Below are 17,225 nucleotides of genomic sequence, written 5' to 3' on the forward strand. Positions count from 1 at the left end.
AAACTTATAATTTTGGTGGAATCTTGGCATTTGCAACTATGTGGATGGAGCTAAAGTGTATTATGCTAAATGAAATAAGTCAGAGAAAGACAAATACCATATGATCTCACTCATATGTGAAATTTAAGGCAGAAAACAGATGAACATAAGGGAAGGGGGAAAAGAGAAAAAGGATAGAGGGAAACAAGCCATAAGAAACTCTTAATGATAGAGAACAATCTGAGGTTGATGGAGGGAGGTGGTGCGGGGCGGGGATGGGCTAGAAGGGTGATGGGGGATTAAAGAAGGCACTTGTGATGAGCACTGAGTGTTCTATGTAAGTGATAATACACTGAATTCTACTCCAGAAACCAGTATTGCACTGTATGTTAACTAAGTAAAATTTAAATAAAAAATAAACTTAATTTTGGATAGTTTCAAACATAATAGAGAAAATAGTGTATGTAAACTGCTATTTTACCCATCACCCACCTTCATCAATTATCAACTCATGGTAACTTTAATTCACGTATATTCCTTCTCCTTTCTCCTCACTGGATTATTATAATTTCATTTGTACACATTCCATTATGTACTGTTTTCTTTTACAGAAATAACTTTTAATATATAACCTTGAAATACTGAAAACTTGAATAGTTATTTAGAAAAATGTTTTCCAGTTAATGTATACCAGTAGGCATCTTATTCTGAGTTCAAAATAATCATGTATACTATGCTTTTCTTTTGGAATTTAATTGTCTAATGATAAATGTTAAGAGGAAGTGTTTTACCTGTTCTATGCCGTCTTCTTTCTTTTCTCCTTTTAAAAATAAAATATCACAACATTAATTATCTTAAATCTAATAAGGGCCTGTAATGAAAATTGTTAACAGAACCTTTTACTATAGCCCTAGTAGAAAGAGAAATGTTTTAAAATAATCCTAATTTAAACCAGGTTGAAATACTGAAAACTCAAGAGATAGCAACAGCCAAACCCCAAAAGTATGAAAGTATTCCAGTGATTGTCATACATACCTTTAGGGCTAATATCTTAACTGAAGTCAAATGAGTAGACTATGTCTATGTTTTTCCTTCTGTTCTTAAAATGATACCTTAAAACGTGCATGGCAAGTAAGTTTCATGTAAGTGCCAATTCTAGTTGATAAGTCGTGGTTACCTAGAGAATTGTGTTGAGAACGTTTATAAGGCCTCCCCCCCCCCCTTCTCAGTGGAAAAGAATACGGTATTTGTGGGTTATTTGCTCTCATAACAACAATATACCTGTTGGCCCTGGTTTAGAATATCAAATGATGCTTTTAAAAGAGAAATCTTTGCTTACATTTATATGCCATTAGGCTGAAGAGAAAAGCTATGTGATAGTGCTACAATTTAATTTCTTTTTATTGATACATATTATATAGACATTAATTTACATATTCTCATCCTTGAAACAAGTAATTGTGTATAATTGGTGGGTATTTATAAGTATCAGTTATGCGTTTCTCTTATAGCTCTTAGTGCATGCATGCATATACCACTCATTTGGCACTATGCTTATGTTAACTTATTATTTATTTATTTAGTCTACCTTCCCAGTAAATTATATTTTCTAAAGCTTACCAGCAGCATTTTACTGTATTCCTCCCTGTAGTCTTAGCACCAAGAAATGCTTTGATGACAGTTGTATTTCTATAAAAATACACATTTCTGTCTGTCATTAACTCAGAATTACTTGCTATTTCGGGATATTTTTGTATAGACCAGGATGTTTTGTTTAGTTATATAGTTCAGAAATTGTGTAACACTTCTAATATGATATTTCCATATCATGCTGTGAAATCTGGATTGTAATGCTTTCATATGACATCTGATTTTTTTTTAAGTTTTTTTTTTTTAAATTTTATTGATTTGTCAGTGAGCGAGAGATCACAAGTAGACAGGCAGAAAGAGAGGGGGAAGCAGGCAAAGAGCCCGATGTGGGGCTCCATCCCAGGACCCTGAGATCATGACCTGAGCCGAAGGCAGAGGCCCAATCCACTGAGCCACCCAGGCGCCCCTGAATTTTTTTTAGAACAGTAGATGGCTCTTGCCTTTAAGTAGATAAAAATATAAATCCTACAGTAAGATCGTTACTCTCTTGAAGATCTTAAGGGATGTAAAGTTAAGTCTCTCTCACAAAGTTGTTCAACATTCTCTCTTCCCAGTAGTCAATAAATTATTATTTTTTTAAAAAAGATTTTATTTATTCATTTGACAGACAGAGATCACAAGTAGGCAGAGAGGCAGGTAGAGAGAGAGGAGGAAGCAGGCTCCCTGCTGAGCAGAGAGCCCCATGCGGGGCTTGATCCCAGGACCTTGGGATCATGACCTGAGCCGAAAGCAGAGGCTTTAACCCACTGAGCCACCCAGGCACCCCTCAATAAATTATTCTTATGACTAAACAAAACTAAAGACAAAAAACAAACAAAAACCCCTACCCTGCTTTTTAATTTTTTATTTTTAAAAAATCTTCCTTGGACTTTAAAAACAGCCCAGGGTGCTTTCTGTAGTTTTAAATAGAAATTGTTATGTCTGTAATCTTGACATTTTTTGAGCTAAAAAACTTTATAAAACTTTAAAAAATAGACACCAAGTTTCACGGTATTAGTCATTATCAATCTTCCTTGAATCCATGCCAGTTTTTTTATGTAAAGGAAAATTAACCATGGCAGAAGGGTTAAGGTCTAAGATTTAGATTCTAGGACATCCAAAGAGATTGATGTAATGAAGTGATTGCTTCTGACTCTGGTATGTTAGTCTTTTAAATATATACCACTGCTGTTTATTTTTCTCATAAAAACCAGTGGTTACTGCTTCATTTAGTTTCTTGTCAACTGTAACAGTCCCCATCTCTTAACTCTATTTGTCTTAGTCACAATAAGGGGTCCCATTAGGTAAAGGGCTAGACAATAAATATTTTAGGCTTTGCAGGCCAAGAAGCAAAACTGAAGATATTATGTAAGTATTTATAGATCCAGAGAGAAAAGTTCTCTAAGTTTTTATTAATAAAATTTAAAATATAATTGAGTATTCTGTGTGATACACATCTAATGGGAATGTGGAGATAGCATTTAATTTGAGGTTCAATTTAATTGAAGTTAGTTTTCTGTTATCAAACTCAACTGTAAATGTTCTGTTAATGTTGATCTCTGTTGGTATTTTGTGTATTTTACCTTTGAAAATGTCCTTTCAAACAGGTAGGTACTACCAGAAACTGACACCAGTCTATCAACAGCATCATATTTTATAGAATTCTGTTAGATTCTTCTCTTGATATTTGCCTTTTAGCATGTCATTACATTGCAGATTAATCATTTCCAATTGCTGTTTCTGGGAAGCTCCTCAATTGCACAGTTGATGGATTTTGAAATAGGAATATATACTTGGCATTTGTATTTAGGTCTGAAAAATGCTGCTGGAATTAGGGAGGCCAGTTGTTCTGATATTCCAGGACTGAGTGGTTTCTGAGGATTTGGGACTCGAAGTGCTAAAACTGGGACAGCTGTTTACTCTTACTAGAACTTAGTTTGCGATCAGAAAATATATCTATTTCAGATTTATGTGGAAATACAGATCTCAGTTCTTTCATTAATTCTTGACAACCCAACTTGACATTACTTTGTAATTCAAACAACATTAATAGCTTTACTTCATTTAGTAAAAATGTCATATATAGTAACTGTTTGCCTTGTAATTTTAGTTTTAATTCATCAAGGAACATGATCAAATTTGGAACAAGAGCTGATTTCAAAAGGCTATTCAATTTGATAATAGTAGTCAGTGGTGGTTCTCGTTCAGAAAAATTTCAGTCTCAGCATAGAGCTAAAAAGAAAAAAAAAAAAAGTCACTGCTTTTACCACAGCTTAAGTTTTTGAACTTCTGGATAGAAGGGCAAGTCAGGATATTCATCTTCTATTTTTGACAAAAATTCACAAAACTGAAAGTTGTGAAACTCACAGGAGTGAATGTAGTTCACCTTTGACATTTTTGGTTCAGTAACATATGACATATTTACATATTTTCTGCAAGTTAACGGTTGAGTAATATATTTAAACATTTAAAATTTTAAAATTAATTTTATTTTAAATAATAGATTTAAACACCTTAACTTTTTTTTTTTAAAAACACCTTTTTACAAGGTTATAAATTGTCTTTTTCCCCCTTCCATATATATTATCATAATCAGTTATAGCACATCTTAGCAGATTCCACTTTAGGTTGTACTGGAGTTTTCTCAACTTTGAAAATATTCTTGCCTGAAGTAGTTTTACACAGACTGTTCATAGAGACTAACTCTTCAGTTACTTCAAACTTTGCACTGACTCCTCAAATTAAAAAAAAAAAAAAAAAAGCAGTTGAATAGTGTACATTTGTTGACCACAGAAGACCACTTGAAATCATCTTCTTTTCTCAACTTTTTGAGCAAATGTACTTGCCCAGTGGCCAAAAGTCTTAAGTTTATTTTCTCTGGACACATCTTTTCATCTTCTGCAGTCAAACATGATTTCATTAACTCATCAGTGAATGGCTTTCCTTGCTTGACTAACAAATGAGCTACTGAGAAACTTAGTTTGGTCATACCTCATGTTTATTTTCTGTTAGTGAAGAAATTCTCCTATGATGAGACACTTCTTTGTAAATTTTCTACTTTTTCTCACTGTTGCTTGCCTGTGGGCAGGGGATACTATGATGAGTCCTTTGGTGTTACGGTATATTGGATTCTTTTGAGCATAGCTATTTTATCATTACATTATAAACACAGTGCTTTACTTTTAACTCAGTAACAAAAGCCACATTCTACTGTGCTTCAAAAGTATGACATTTTGAGTTCTATTTTCTTTCCTTATTTTGATAATATGAGTATGCACTGTGGTATGGCAATGTGTGTGGCACTTGAAACTCTGTGCATTTATAGCCATGGTTACTAAAATTGGCAGCGTGCTAAATAGCCAGGTAAAGTGCTACTCAGTTCTGTCATTGTAGCATGAAAACAGCCATAAACAGTATGGAAAAGAATGAGCATCGCTGTGCTCCAATAAAACTTTATTTGTAGACATTGAAATTGAATTTCATATAATTTTCATGTGTCACAAAATTTTGACTTTTTCCAAAGTTCTTTTTACTTTTCCCAAACCATTTAAAATATAAAAACCATTCTAGTTGTGGGCCCTACAAAAACAAGTGACATAGGGGCTGAACTTTGTGGAACTTTAGTTTAGATAGACTTTTTTCACACTACGGTACTATTATATTTTATAGCCCTTACATTTATTTCTATCAATTTTCCATTTTTCATGTCATTTTAAAATTTATTTCTATTTAATTAAAAAAGACTAAGTGATAGGTATTCTTTAAATGGAGGATAACTAATTTTAGCATGGCACCTAAAATACTTAGAAGAATTCCTGGCACATTGTAAATGCTTAATGATTGTTTGCTTTACTATTTTGATATTCTTATTGAGATTGGCCTCTGATAGTGGTAGAGAGGTGTTTAAGATTAAAAAAAAAAGGCAGAAAGAATGAATAGATGCTTTCTACACACACGCATACATGCCCCCCCTCACCTACACACACTTTCCAGCTTATTTTGGAATACAGGACACAATCATGAGCCTTCTAAAATTGGGGTATGAAGATTATAACTTAACTATGTAGTCTGTGATAGAAAGAAACTAAATTGATAGGATGAGAATTGCTTTCCAGAAAAGCCTTGCTGGTTGTATCCTGGTCTCATTAGTTCTATAGGAAAGATGCTAAATTACTGGATAATTTCTTTCAGTACCGGATCAAGAAAATTGTATTAATCTGACCCCTAATGATGCTTTTTAAAAACAGAAACACTGTGATCATTAGCCATTATTGTAAATCCTTCACAGTGCATATCCATTAAGTCTGATTTGAACACATCCAACGTTTCTTATTATTTTATCACAGATTTACTATATGAGCTTCTTCCCTAAGTTTAGTGGGGCATTATTCTTAGACAAATATTACTCAAAGTATAGGATAAAGACTAATAACTGATATATAAACTATTTATTACTGGCCTGTTAACTTTATTATTTGTGATAGAAAAAAATTAGTAGAGGCAGTTATAAACATTTATAAGTTTGACATGAAAGTTTGGATAAATTTTATGTATGTTTAATAACAATTTGGATATTTTTATTTTTAAAAATTTAATACATTTAAAAAGCTGGTATTACTGGTGTAAAACATATTAGTTTTAGGTGTACAACAAAATGATTTGCTATATTGTGGAATGGTCACCACAGTATGTCTAGTGAATATCTAATATACCAGTTATAATTTTTTTTCTTGTGATGAGAACTTTTAATATGTACTCTCTTAACACCTTTCAGAAATACAGTACAGTATTATTGACTACAGTCATCATGCTGTACATTGTATCCTTATGACTTATTTTTTTTAAAAGATTTTATTTATTTATTTGACAGTCAGAGATCACAAGTAGGTAAAGAGACAGGCAGATAAAGAGGGGGAAGCAGGCTCCCTGCTGAGCAGAGAGCCTGATGCGATACGGGGCTCGGTCCCAGGACCCTGAGATTATGACCTGAGCTGAAGGCAGAGGCTTAGCCCATCGAGCCACCCAGGCGCCCCTCCTTATGACTTATTTTATAAATGGAAGTTTCTTTAAAGAGTTTATTTATTTATTTGTCAGAGTGTGGTGGAGAGAGAGAGAGAGAGAGAGAGTGAGTACGCATAAGCAGTGGGAGTGGGAGAGGAAGAAGCAGGCTCCCTGAGGAGCAGGGAGCCTAATGTCAGGGAGCCTAATATAGGGCTTGATCCCGGGACCCTGGGATCATGACAAGAGCTGAAGGCAGATGCTTAACTGACTGAGTCACTCAGGCACCCCTAAATGGAATTTTCTACCTTTTGATCACTTTCACCCATTTCTCCCAACTCCCCCCCCTGCCCTGCCCCTGGTCTCTGGTAAACAGTAATGTCTTTTCTGTCTATAGGAGTTTGGGTTTTTGAGTTTTTTGTTTTATAAGATCCCACATGAGTGAGATAATACGGTATCTGTCTGTCTCTGTCCGACTTATTTCACTTCTTATAGTGACCTCAGGATCCATCCATGTTATCACAAATGACAGCTTTCCTTGATTTTTATGGCTGAATAATATTCCCTTATGTATTTATGCCACATTTCATTTTTCAGCCATTGATGGACACTTAGGTTGTCTCCGTTTATTGGCTATTGTGAATGCTGCAATTAACATGAGAGTGCAGATACCTTTTCAAGTTAGTGTTTTTATTTGCTTTGGCAGATACACAGAAGTCGAATTTCTGGTTCAAACAGTAGTTCTATTTTTAACTTTTTGAAGAATCTCCATCTTGTTTTCTATAGTATACATTCACACCAATAGTGCACAAGGGTTCCCGTTCCTCCACATCTTTGCCAATCCTTATTATTTCTTGTCTTTTTGCTAATAATCATTCTTACAGGTGTGATGTGATTTCTCACTGAGGTTTTGATTTGCATTTTTTAAATGATTACTGATGTTGAGTACACTTTTGTGTACCTGTTGGATGTCTGTATATCATCTTTAGAAAAATGTCTACTTAGACCCTGTGTCCATTTTTAACTGGGTTGTTTGCTTGCTTTTGAATTGTTGAGCTCTTTATATATTTTGGATATTAACCCCTTATTAGATACATGATTTGGGGGCGCCTGGGTGGCTCAGTGGTTAAGCCGCTGCCTTCGGCTCGGGTCATGGTCTGGAGTCCCGGGATTGAGTCCTGAATCGGGTTCTCTGCTCAGCGGGGAGCCTGCTTCCTCCTCTCTCTCTCTCTCTGCCTCTCTGCCTACTTGTGATCTCTCTCTGTCAAATAAATAAATAAAATCTTTAAAAAAAAATAGATACATGATTTGTAAATATTTTCTTCTATTCAGGAGGTTGTCTTTTCATTTTGGTGATGGCAAAATGCAGAAGCTTTTTAGTTTGATATAGTCCCACTTATTTATTTTTGTCTTTGTTGACTTTACTTTTAGTGTCAGATCCAAAAATTTGTCTCCAAGATAGAGGTCAAGGCTCTCATTGCCTGTATTTTCTCCTTCCCTCCCTCCCTCCCTCCCTCCCCCCTCCCTCCCTCCTTCCTTCCAATATTATTATTTGAGAGAGAGAGAGAAAGAGAGAGAGAACACAAGAAGGGGGAGTGGGAGAGGGAGAAGGAGAAGCAGGCTTCCCGCTGAGCAGGGAGCTGGATGCTGGGCTCAATCCCAGGACAGCTGGGATCATGACCTGAGCTGAAGGCAGGCACTTAACTGAGCCACCCAAGTGCCCCATCATTGCCTATATTTTGTTAAGGAGTTTTACAGTTTCAGGTTTTATGTTCAGGTCTATAATCCATTTTAGGTTATTTTGTGCATGTAAGATAGTGGTCTAGTTTCATTCTTTTGTATGTAGCTGTGACAGTTTTTCTGGCACCAATTATTGAGGAGACTGTCTTTTACTCTTTGTATATTTTTGTCTCCAGTGTTGTAAATTAATTGATCATATATACTTAGGTTTAATTCTGGGCTCTCTGTTCTTTTCCATTGATCCGTGTCTGTTTTTTTATGCCAATGCAATACTGTTTTGATTACTGTAGCTCTGTAATATAGCTTAAAATCAGGAAGTGTGATACCTCTAGCTTGGTTCTTCTTTTTTAAGACTGTTTTGGCTATTTGGGATCTTTTGTACTTCCACACAAATTTTAGGATTGTTTATACTTTTTATGTGAAAAAAATGCCTTTAGAATTTTGAATAGGATTGCATTAAATTGTAATTCCTTTGAATAGTATGGACATATTAACATTATTCTTCCAATCTGATCATGGCTTATCTTTCAGTTTATTTGTGTCACCTTCAATCTTTCATCAATGCCTTATGGTTTTCAGTGTGCATCTCTTTGACTTCCAAGTTAAATTTATTCCTAGGTATTTTATATTTTAGATGCAGTTGTAAATCAGATTGTTTTATTTCTTTTTCTGATAGTTCAATATTAGTATATTGAAACACAACATGGATTGTATATGGATTTTGTAGCCTACAACTTTACTGAACTTGTTTATTCTAACAGCTTTTTGGTGGAGTGTAGGTCTCCTATATCCTGTCATCTGCACAGAGTGACAGTTTGACTTTTTTCTTTTCAATTTGGATACCTTTTATTTATTTATTTATTTATTTATTTTTGCCTAAGTGCTCTGGCTAGGATTTCCAATTCTGTGTTGAATAAAATGAAAAGAATGGGCATTCTTGTCTTGTTCTTGATCTCAGAGGAAAAGCTTTTAGCTCTCACCATTGAGGATAATGTTAGCTGTGGGCTCGTCATACATGGCCTTTATTATGTTGAGGTATGTTCCCTCTATAAGCCACTTTTTGAGATTTTTTTAAAAAATCATAAATGGATGTTGAATTTTGTCAGCTGGTTTTTCTATTTATATTGAGATAATCACTTGTTTTGTTCATTTTGTTAATGTGGGTATCACAATGATTGATTTACAAATGTTGAATCATCCCTTGCATCCTGGAATAAATTGCACTTGATCATGGTGAATGATCCTTTTAGTGTTATTATTGAATTTAGTTTGCAAATATTTTGTTGAAGTTTTTTGCATCTGTGTTCATCAGAGATATTGGCATCTATAGTTTTCTTTTGTATGGTGTCATTGTCTACTTTTGGTATCAAGGTAATGCTGGCATCTTAAAATGAGTCTGCAAGTGTTCTCTGCTCTTTTTTTGAAAGCATTTCAGAAGAACTGGTATTCTTATTTAAATGTTGGTAGAATTCACCAGTGAAGTCATCTGGTCCTGGACTTTTTTTCTGGGGGAGATTTTTGATTAGAGATTCAATCTACTTACTTGTTATTGGCCTATTGAAGGTTTTCTGTATATTCATGATTTGTTTTGGTAGGCTGTATGTTTCTATGGCTTTGTCCATTTCTTCAGATTTTCTAATTTGTTGGGCTTTGATTATTCATTCTTTGTAAAGGTTTCTGTGATATCCACTGTAATGTCTCTTTCATTTCTGATTTTTTTTTTCATTTCATTTATCTCTGCTCTCATTATTGCCTTTTTTTCCTTTTCACTAATTTTGGGTTTAGTTTGTTCTTCTAGTTCCTTGAGGTGAAAAGTTAGGTTGTTTATTTGAGATCTTGTTTCTTAATGAAGGCATTTATCATTTGGCCTTCTCTCTTAGAGCTGTTTGTGCTGAGTCTCATAAGTTTTGGTATGTTGTATTTACATTTTCAAATTTCTCAAGATATTTTCTGCTTTTTCTTTTGGTTTCTTTTTTGACCCTGGTTGTTCAGTAGAATATTGTTTAATTTTCACATATTTATAAGTTTTCCACTTTTCATCTTATAATTGATTTTTAGTTTTTATACCACTGGGGTCAGAAAAAAATGTTTGATATGATTCAGTTCTCTTAAAATTTTTAAGACTGTTTTGTGGTCTAACATAGGATTTTTCCTGGAGTATGTTCCATGTGCACTTAAGACTGTGTGTTGTTGCTTAGATAGAATGTTCTGTATGTGTGTGTTAGGTCCATCTACTCTAATGTGTTATTTAAGTACAATATTTTTTAAATAGATTCTCTGTCTGGGTAATCTAATTGATGAAAATGGGGAATTTAAGTCCTCTACTATTTTTTAATTGATGTCTATTTCTCCCCTCATGTCGATTAATGTTTACTTTATGTATTTAGATGGGTGAATAAATATTTACAAATATTATACCCTCTTGTTTGATTCATTCTTTTATCACTATTTTATGACCTTCTTTGTCTCCTATTATAGTTCTTTGTCTTAAAGTGTATTTTGTCAGCTGTATATACATCTACCCTAGCTATTTTTTGGTTTTCATTTGCATGGAGTATATATTTTCCACTCTTTGCTTTCATTTTGCATGTCCTTACATTTGAATTGAGTCCCTTACCGCATATAGATGGATTTTGTATTATTATTCACTCAGCCACTGTGTGTCTTTGTATTGGAGAGTTTAGTTCATTTTCATTTAAAGCTGTTATTGATGGCTATGTACTTATTGGAATTTTGTTAATTGTTTTCTGGCTGTTTTTAAGATTTCATCATTCCTTTCCATTTTTCTTGCTCTGTTCCTTTGTGATTCAATGATTTTCTGTAGCAATATACTTAAAATCCTCTTATCTTTTGTGTATCTATAGGTTTTTGCTTTGTGATTACCATGAGGGTTACATAACACAACACATATATATTATTTCACACACATATATAAAAGTCTATCTTAAATTGATAGCTTAACTTCAGACACATTCTAAATCTTACTTTTTCCCCCTCTCACATTTTATGTTTTGACATCATAATTTACATCTTTCAGTTTTTCAGTATTCATTTACAAATTATTGTAGTTGTAGGTATTTTTATTACCTTTGTCTTCTAATCTTCATACTAGATTTGTAAGTAATTAACCAACTTCTTTTACAATATACGATTACTCTGAATTTTACTATGTATTTACCTTGACCAGTGAGATTTATACTTTTATACATTTTCCTATTACTAATAATACCCTATGTTTCAGCAAAAAAAGTCCCTTTAACATTTCTTGTAAGACTGGTCTAGGGGCAATAATTCCTTTAGCTTTTGCTTATCTGGAAAACTTGTATTCCACACACGAAACCACATCATCCCCCTCTTCCCACCCCACCCCCCGCCCAGCCAAATCTGAAGGACAGCTTTGCTAGGTAGAGTATTCTTGTTGGCAGTTTCCTTCTTTCAGTATTTTCAATATATTGTGCCCACTCCCTACTTGCATGCCAAGTTTCCACTCAGCAATTTTGATTGTATTGGGCTTTCATTTATGTATAATGAATTGTTTTTTCCTTGCTGCTTTTAAGATTCTCTCCTTGTCTTGATAACAAATATTGTTAAAATGTCCATACTACCCAAGGCAGTCTGCAGGTTTAATGTAATCCCTACCAAGATACCAACAGCACTTTTCAAAGAACTAGGATAAATGATCCCCCAATTTTTTGAAACCACAAAAGCCATCAGTAGCCAAAGCAATCTTGAAAAAGAAAAACAGAAACTGGAGGTATTACAATCCCAGATTTCAAGTTATATTACAAAGCTGTAGAAATCGAAACAGTATGGTACTGGCACAAAAACAGACACGTAGATCAATGGAACAGAATAGAAAACCCAGAAATAAACCTGCAGTTTTGGCCAATTAATCCTTGACAAAGGTGACAGGATATGCAATGGAGAAAAGACAGTCTTTTCAACAAATGGTATTGGGGAAACTGGACAGCAACCTGCAAAAAAATGGAACTGGACCACTTTTTTATACCATACACAAAAATAAACTCAAAATGGGAGACCTGAAACCATAAAAATCCTACAAGGGGAGAGCACAGGCCATAAAATCTCTGAGTTTGGCCATAGCAGTATCTTTCTAGACTTGTCTCCTGAGGCAAGGGAAATAAAAGCAAAAATAAACTGTTTGGATTGTATCAAAATAAAAAGCTTCCACACAGCAAAGGAAACAACCAACCAAACTATAAAAGACAACCTACTGAGTGGGAGAAGATATTTGCAAATGACATATCTGAAAAAGGGTTAATACCCAAAATACCTAAAGAACTGATACAACCAACACCAAAAAAACAACTCAGATAAAAAATGGGCAGAAGATTTGAACAGACATTTCTCTAAAGAAGACATACTGATGGCCAACAGACATGAAAAGATGCTAAACATCACTCATCTTAAGGGATATGCAAATCAAAACCATAATGAGATATCACCTCACTTCTGTCAGAATGGCTAAAATAAAAAATACAAGAAACAACAGTGTTGGTGAGGATGTGAAAAAAAAGGAACTCTTTTGCACTATTGGTGGGAATGTAAACTAGTGCAACCTTTGTGGAAAACAGTATGGAGTTTCCTGAAAAATTAAAAACAAAACTACCATATAATCCAGTAATTCCCCTACCAGGTATTTACCCCCAAAATAAAAAAAAAATACTAATTCAAGATGGTAGATGTACCCCATGTTTACTGCAGCATTATTTATAATAGCCAAATTGTGGAAGCAGCCAAGTGTCCATCAACTGATGAATGGATAAGGAAGATGAAGTGTGTGTGTGTGTGTGTAATGGGATATGACTTAGCCATAAAAAGAATGAAATTTTTACAACAACATGGTTGGAAATAGAGGGTATAATGCTAAGTGAAATAAGTCAGACAAAGAGAAATACTATATGATTTCATTCATATGTGGAATTGAAGAAATTAATGAAAAAAAAAAAAAGACAAACCAAAAACCAGACTTTAAACTATAGAGCACAAACTGATCATTACAGGGGGATGGGTGAAATAGATGAAGGGAATTAATAGTACACTTATCTTGATGAGCACTGAGTAGTGTACAGAATTGTTGAATCACTATATTGTATACCTGAAACCAATATAACACTGTATGTTAACTAGCTGGAGTTTAAAACAGAACAAAACCACATAGGTGTGAGGCTGAACCAATTGCCAGAAAAAAAATTCTTTCCTTGTCTTTAACTTTAGACAATTTAATTAAAAGTGCTTTGGAGTGGGTCTCCAAGGGTAGGGACGTTTAGCTTTTATCTCTTCATGTAAGTTTTCTACCCCTTTCTTTCTGGCTTTTCTCATTCTGGGGCATATATAATATGAATGTTGGTTCACTTGATATTCTCCTATAAGCCCCTTAAGTTTTATAGTCTCTCTTTTTTTTTTTTTTTCATTTTGCTGTTCTGATTTGATGAGTTCTGTTGACCTGTCTTTGAGTTTGCTCATCCTTTCTTATTCATATAGTCTGCTGCTGAATTCCTCTATTGTATTTTTTCAGTTCTGTTACCATATTTATCATCTCTGTGACTTCTCTTGGGCACTTTCTTATATTTTCTCTTTGTTAAAATTTTTAACTTTGTTCATGCATTTTTCTCCCAAGATTGGTAAGCATTACCTTTATGACTGTTATTTTGAACTCTGAATCAGGCAAATCATTTATCTGTTTCATTAAAATCTTTTTTCTGAGGTTTGATCTTGTTCTTTCATTTGGAACATAGTCCTCTCTTTCTTCATTTCCTTGTGTTAGTTTCTATGCATTAGATAAAAGAGCTATTTCTACCTGTCTTGAAGCAGCAGCCTCATATAGAAATGGTCTTCATCTCAACCCATCTCTCAAACCTTTGTGCCTGTCCAAGCAGCCTACGTCATTCTTTTTTTTTTTTTTTTAAGATTTTATTTATTTGACAGAGAGACGGCAAGAGAGGGAACACAAGTACGGGGAGTGGGAGAGAGAGAAGCAGACTCCCTGAGCAGAGAGCCTGATGCGGGGCTCAATTCCAGGATCCTGAGATCATGACCTGAGCTGAAGGCAGGGGCTTAACCCACTGAGCCACCCAGGTGGCCCAGCCTACTTCATTCTTTTTTTTTTTTTTTTTTTAAAGATTTTATTTATTTGTCAGAGACAGAGGGAGAGAGAGCGAGCGAGCACAGGCAGACAGAGAGGCAGGCAGAGGCAGAGGGAGAAGCAGGCTCTCTGCCGAGCAAGGAGCCTGATGTGGGACTCGATCCCAGGACCCTGGGATCATGACCTGAGCCGAAGGCAGCTGCTTAACCAACTGAGCCACCCAGGCGTCCCAGCCTACTTCATTCTTTTTTTTTTTTTTTTTTTTTTTTTAAAGATTTTATTTATTTGACAGAGAGAAATCACAAGTAGATGGAGAGGCAGGCAGAGAGAGAGAGAGAGGGAAGCAGGCTCCCTTCCGAGCAGAGAGCCCGACGTGGGACTCGATCCCAGGACCCTGAGATCATGACCCGAGCTGAAGGCAGCAGCTTAACCCACTGAGCCACCCAGGCGCCCCATCATTCTTAATGGCTATAAGTAGTTGAGGGTTTGCCAAGACCTGTCAGTATCCCAAAGGAAAAGATCTTGGTTCAGATTCAGATTGGAAGCCAGATCCTCAGGCAGCAGCTTTAAAGTATGCAAACAGATCTCTTTGAGGGGAAGATGGGAATGTTTTTGTCTCTCTACACTGAATCATGAGGTGGTAGCCTATGCATGCAGGTCCCACTGGCCAACAGAGTCAGGATATCAAGGGTTTTGTCCTCTGGGCAACAGACAGAAGTTGGGGCACTAGCCATGGAGACAAGCTCCTTTCTCAGAAACACCAGCAACCTGGTGTGAGGCGGAGGGAGAGCAGGAAGATAGTGCCCACCCTCTGAGATGTTTGTGGAGAGGACAGAGTTGGTTCTTAGATGTGTATTTAATTAAAAGCCTGTCCCTCAGAGTACAGCCAAGAAGATACACCAATAGACTTCTCATAGAAAGACTAGGCATTTTAGTTTGCTGCTTCTCTGTTTTTCATTGGGGGTAGCTGGTTAAGAACTCATTCTCCATTTGTTGTAGTCATTTTGGATATAAGCCTTGGTGGCCACCAGTGGTAGGTGATCAAAGGGTATCCCCTGGATGGCAGCTACAAAAACTGGGATGCCAAACAAATGCATGGTTTCCTTCCAGGAGGTATTGGTAACCTGAAATGAGGCAAAAGAACACATAGTAGTTCCTCCCAGTCTCCATCTTTGGAGATTTATTTCAGTAGATCCATAGATGTGTGTTTAATTAGATGCCTGCCCTTCAGATTGAAGCTTTATGATAAGCAAATATTTACCAGAAAGACTGGATGATTTTTTAGTCGGCACCTTTGTGCTAGGCCCATTTAAGAACTCTTTCACCATTTGCTTCAGTGCTGTGGTTTCATGGATGCAAGCCCAATTTGCTGTCAAAGCTATGTGTTTAGGACCTCATGTCTCAAGTGTAGGTCATTGTCATCCTTGTCTTCTTTTTACATTTTGCATCGTATTTACTTTTTGCTACTTGGTTAGTTACTGGTTTACAGAAAGATATGCATTCTAGAATAAAGTGATTTTTTTTGGCACTTTGTATACTGCTTATATCCACCTGACATCTAGCCAGTAAGACCCTTTAATATCATCATCTTAAATCTACCCCCTGGAAGAAGCAGTAAAGTACATAATTATGCAGTATTATGTATTAGTTTATGTTGATCTCTGTTTCAGACCCTGTATAAAGAAAGATAGGTATGATCCATTGGGATTTACTTAACATCCTTGAGCCACAGTGTTCTCCTCTATATAATGGCAATAATTATTTAGAACACTCAGCATTAGAATGAGGAGTTAGGAAGAGTTTCTTGTGAGCCACAAATTGCTATATAAATGTTAGATTGATGGCATTTTTCTTTCCTATCTTACTTTCACTTCATTTAACAAACCCCTGTCTTGTTTATTTTTTTAAGAAGCCAAAGTCCTGAAGACTTTTTTAAATTGAAGTATGATTTACTTACACTATTCTAGTAGTTCCAGGTATATGTGGTAGTGATTTGATATTTATATATATTATGAAATTATCCCTATGGTAAGTCTAGTTATCTGTCACTATACAAAGCTATGACAATATTATTGACTATATTCCTTATGCTGTATATCATATCTCCATGACTTACGTATTTTATAACTGGAAGTTTGTACCCCTTAATCCCCTTCACCTATTTTGCCTGTATCCCAAACCCATCCCACTCTAGTAACCATCAGTTTGTTTCCTATATTTATGAGTCTTTTGTTTTTTAGATTCCACATATAAGTGTCTTATGGTATTTGTATTTCTGTTTCACTTATTTCACTTAGTATAAAACCCTCTGAGTCCATCCACATTGTCACAAATGGCAAAATTTGATTCTTTTTTTTTTGTGGTTGAGTTATATTCCATTGTGTGTGTGTGTGCCTGTGTGTGTTTCTGTCTCACCCATTTGACAGGTATGGGGGTGATTCTTCATTGTGGTTTGATTACATTTCCCTGATGATTAATGATATTAAGCACATCTTCATGTCTTTTTTGGAAAAATGTCTAGGTCCACTGCCCATTTTTTACTTGGGTCATTTGTCAGATGCATGTCTTAAAAGTTGGGGTATCACATGTGGGGTTCAGACACTCTGCTTTTCAGGGAGAAGTCTGGAATTGTAAGTTCCCTCCTGGTTGTGGGTTGCCAAACTCTAGGGGTGGAGATTGTGGTGAGATTGTGGTAAGTTACTTAAGTGTGGCAGTTCACTCATAGTAAGACACAAAGAGAAGACCTGATATGTCATATAGCCACCTATTCAGA

The 17,225-nt window shown here is 35.3% G+C and overlaps 1 protein-coding gene across 6 annotated transcripts in view; it reads right to left on the reverse strand.

Annotated features, from left to right (window-relative positions):
- WDPCP (WD repeat containing planar cell polarity effector) overlaps nucleotides 1–17,225 on the reverse strand; it is a 518,631-nt gene that overhangs the window by 41,449 nt on the left and 459,957 nt on the right. For 4 of the 6 annotated variants that reach the window (XM_032352244.1, XM_032352243.1, XM_032352242.1 and 1 more), the window contains one exon: nucleotides 771–799. The exons of the other annotated variants lie outside the window; for them this stretch is intronic. In XM_032352244.1, coding sequence (XP_032208135.1) covers nucleotides 771–799 — 29 coding nt within the window. The remainder of the gene's footprint in view (nucleotides 1–770; nucleotides 800–17,225) is intronic. 6 annotated transcript variants of the gene reach the window in all.

The sequence above is a fragment of the Mustela erminea genome, chromosome 7, assembly GCF_009829155.1.
Source record: "Mustela erminea isolate mMusErm1 chromosome 7, mMusErm1.Pri, whole genome shotgun sequence".
In the NCBI taxonomy this organism is placed as follows: Eukaryota; Metazoa; Chordata; class Mammalia; order Carnivora; family Mustelidae; genus Mustela; species Mustela erminea.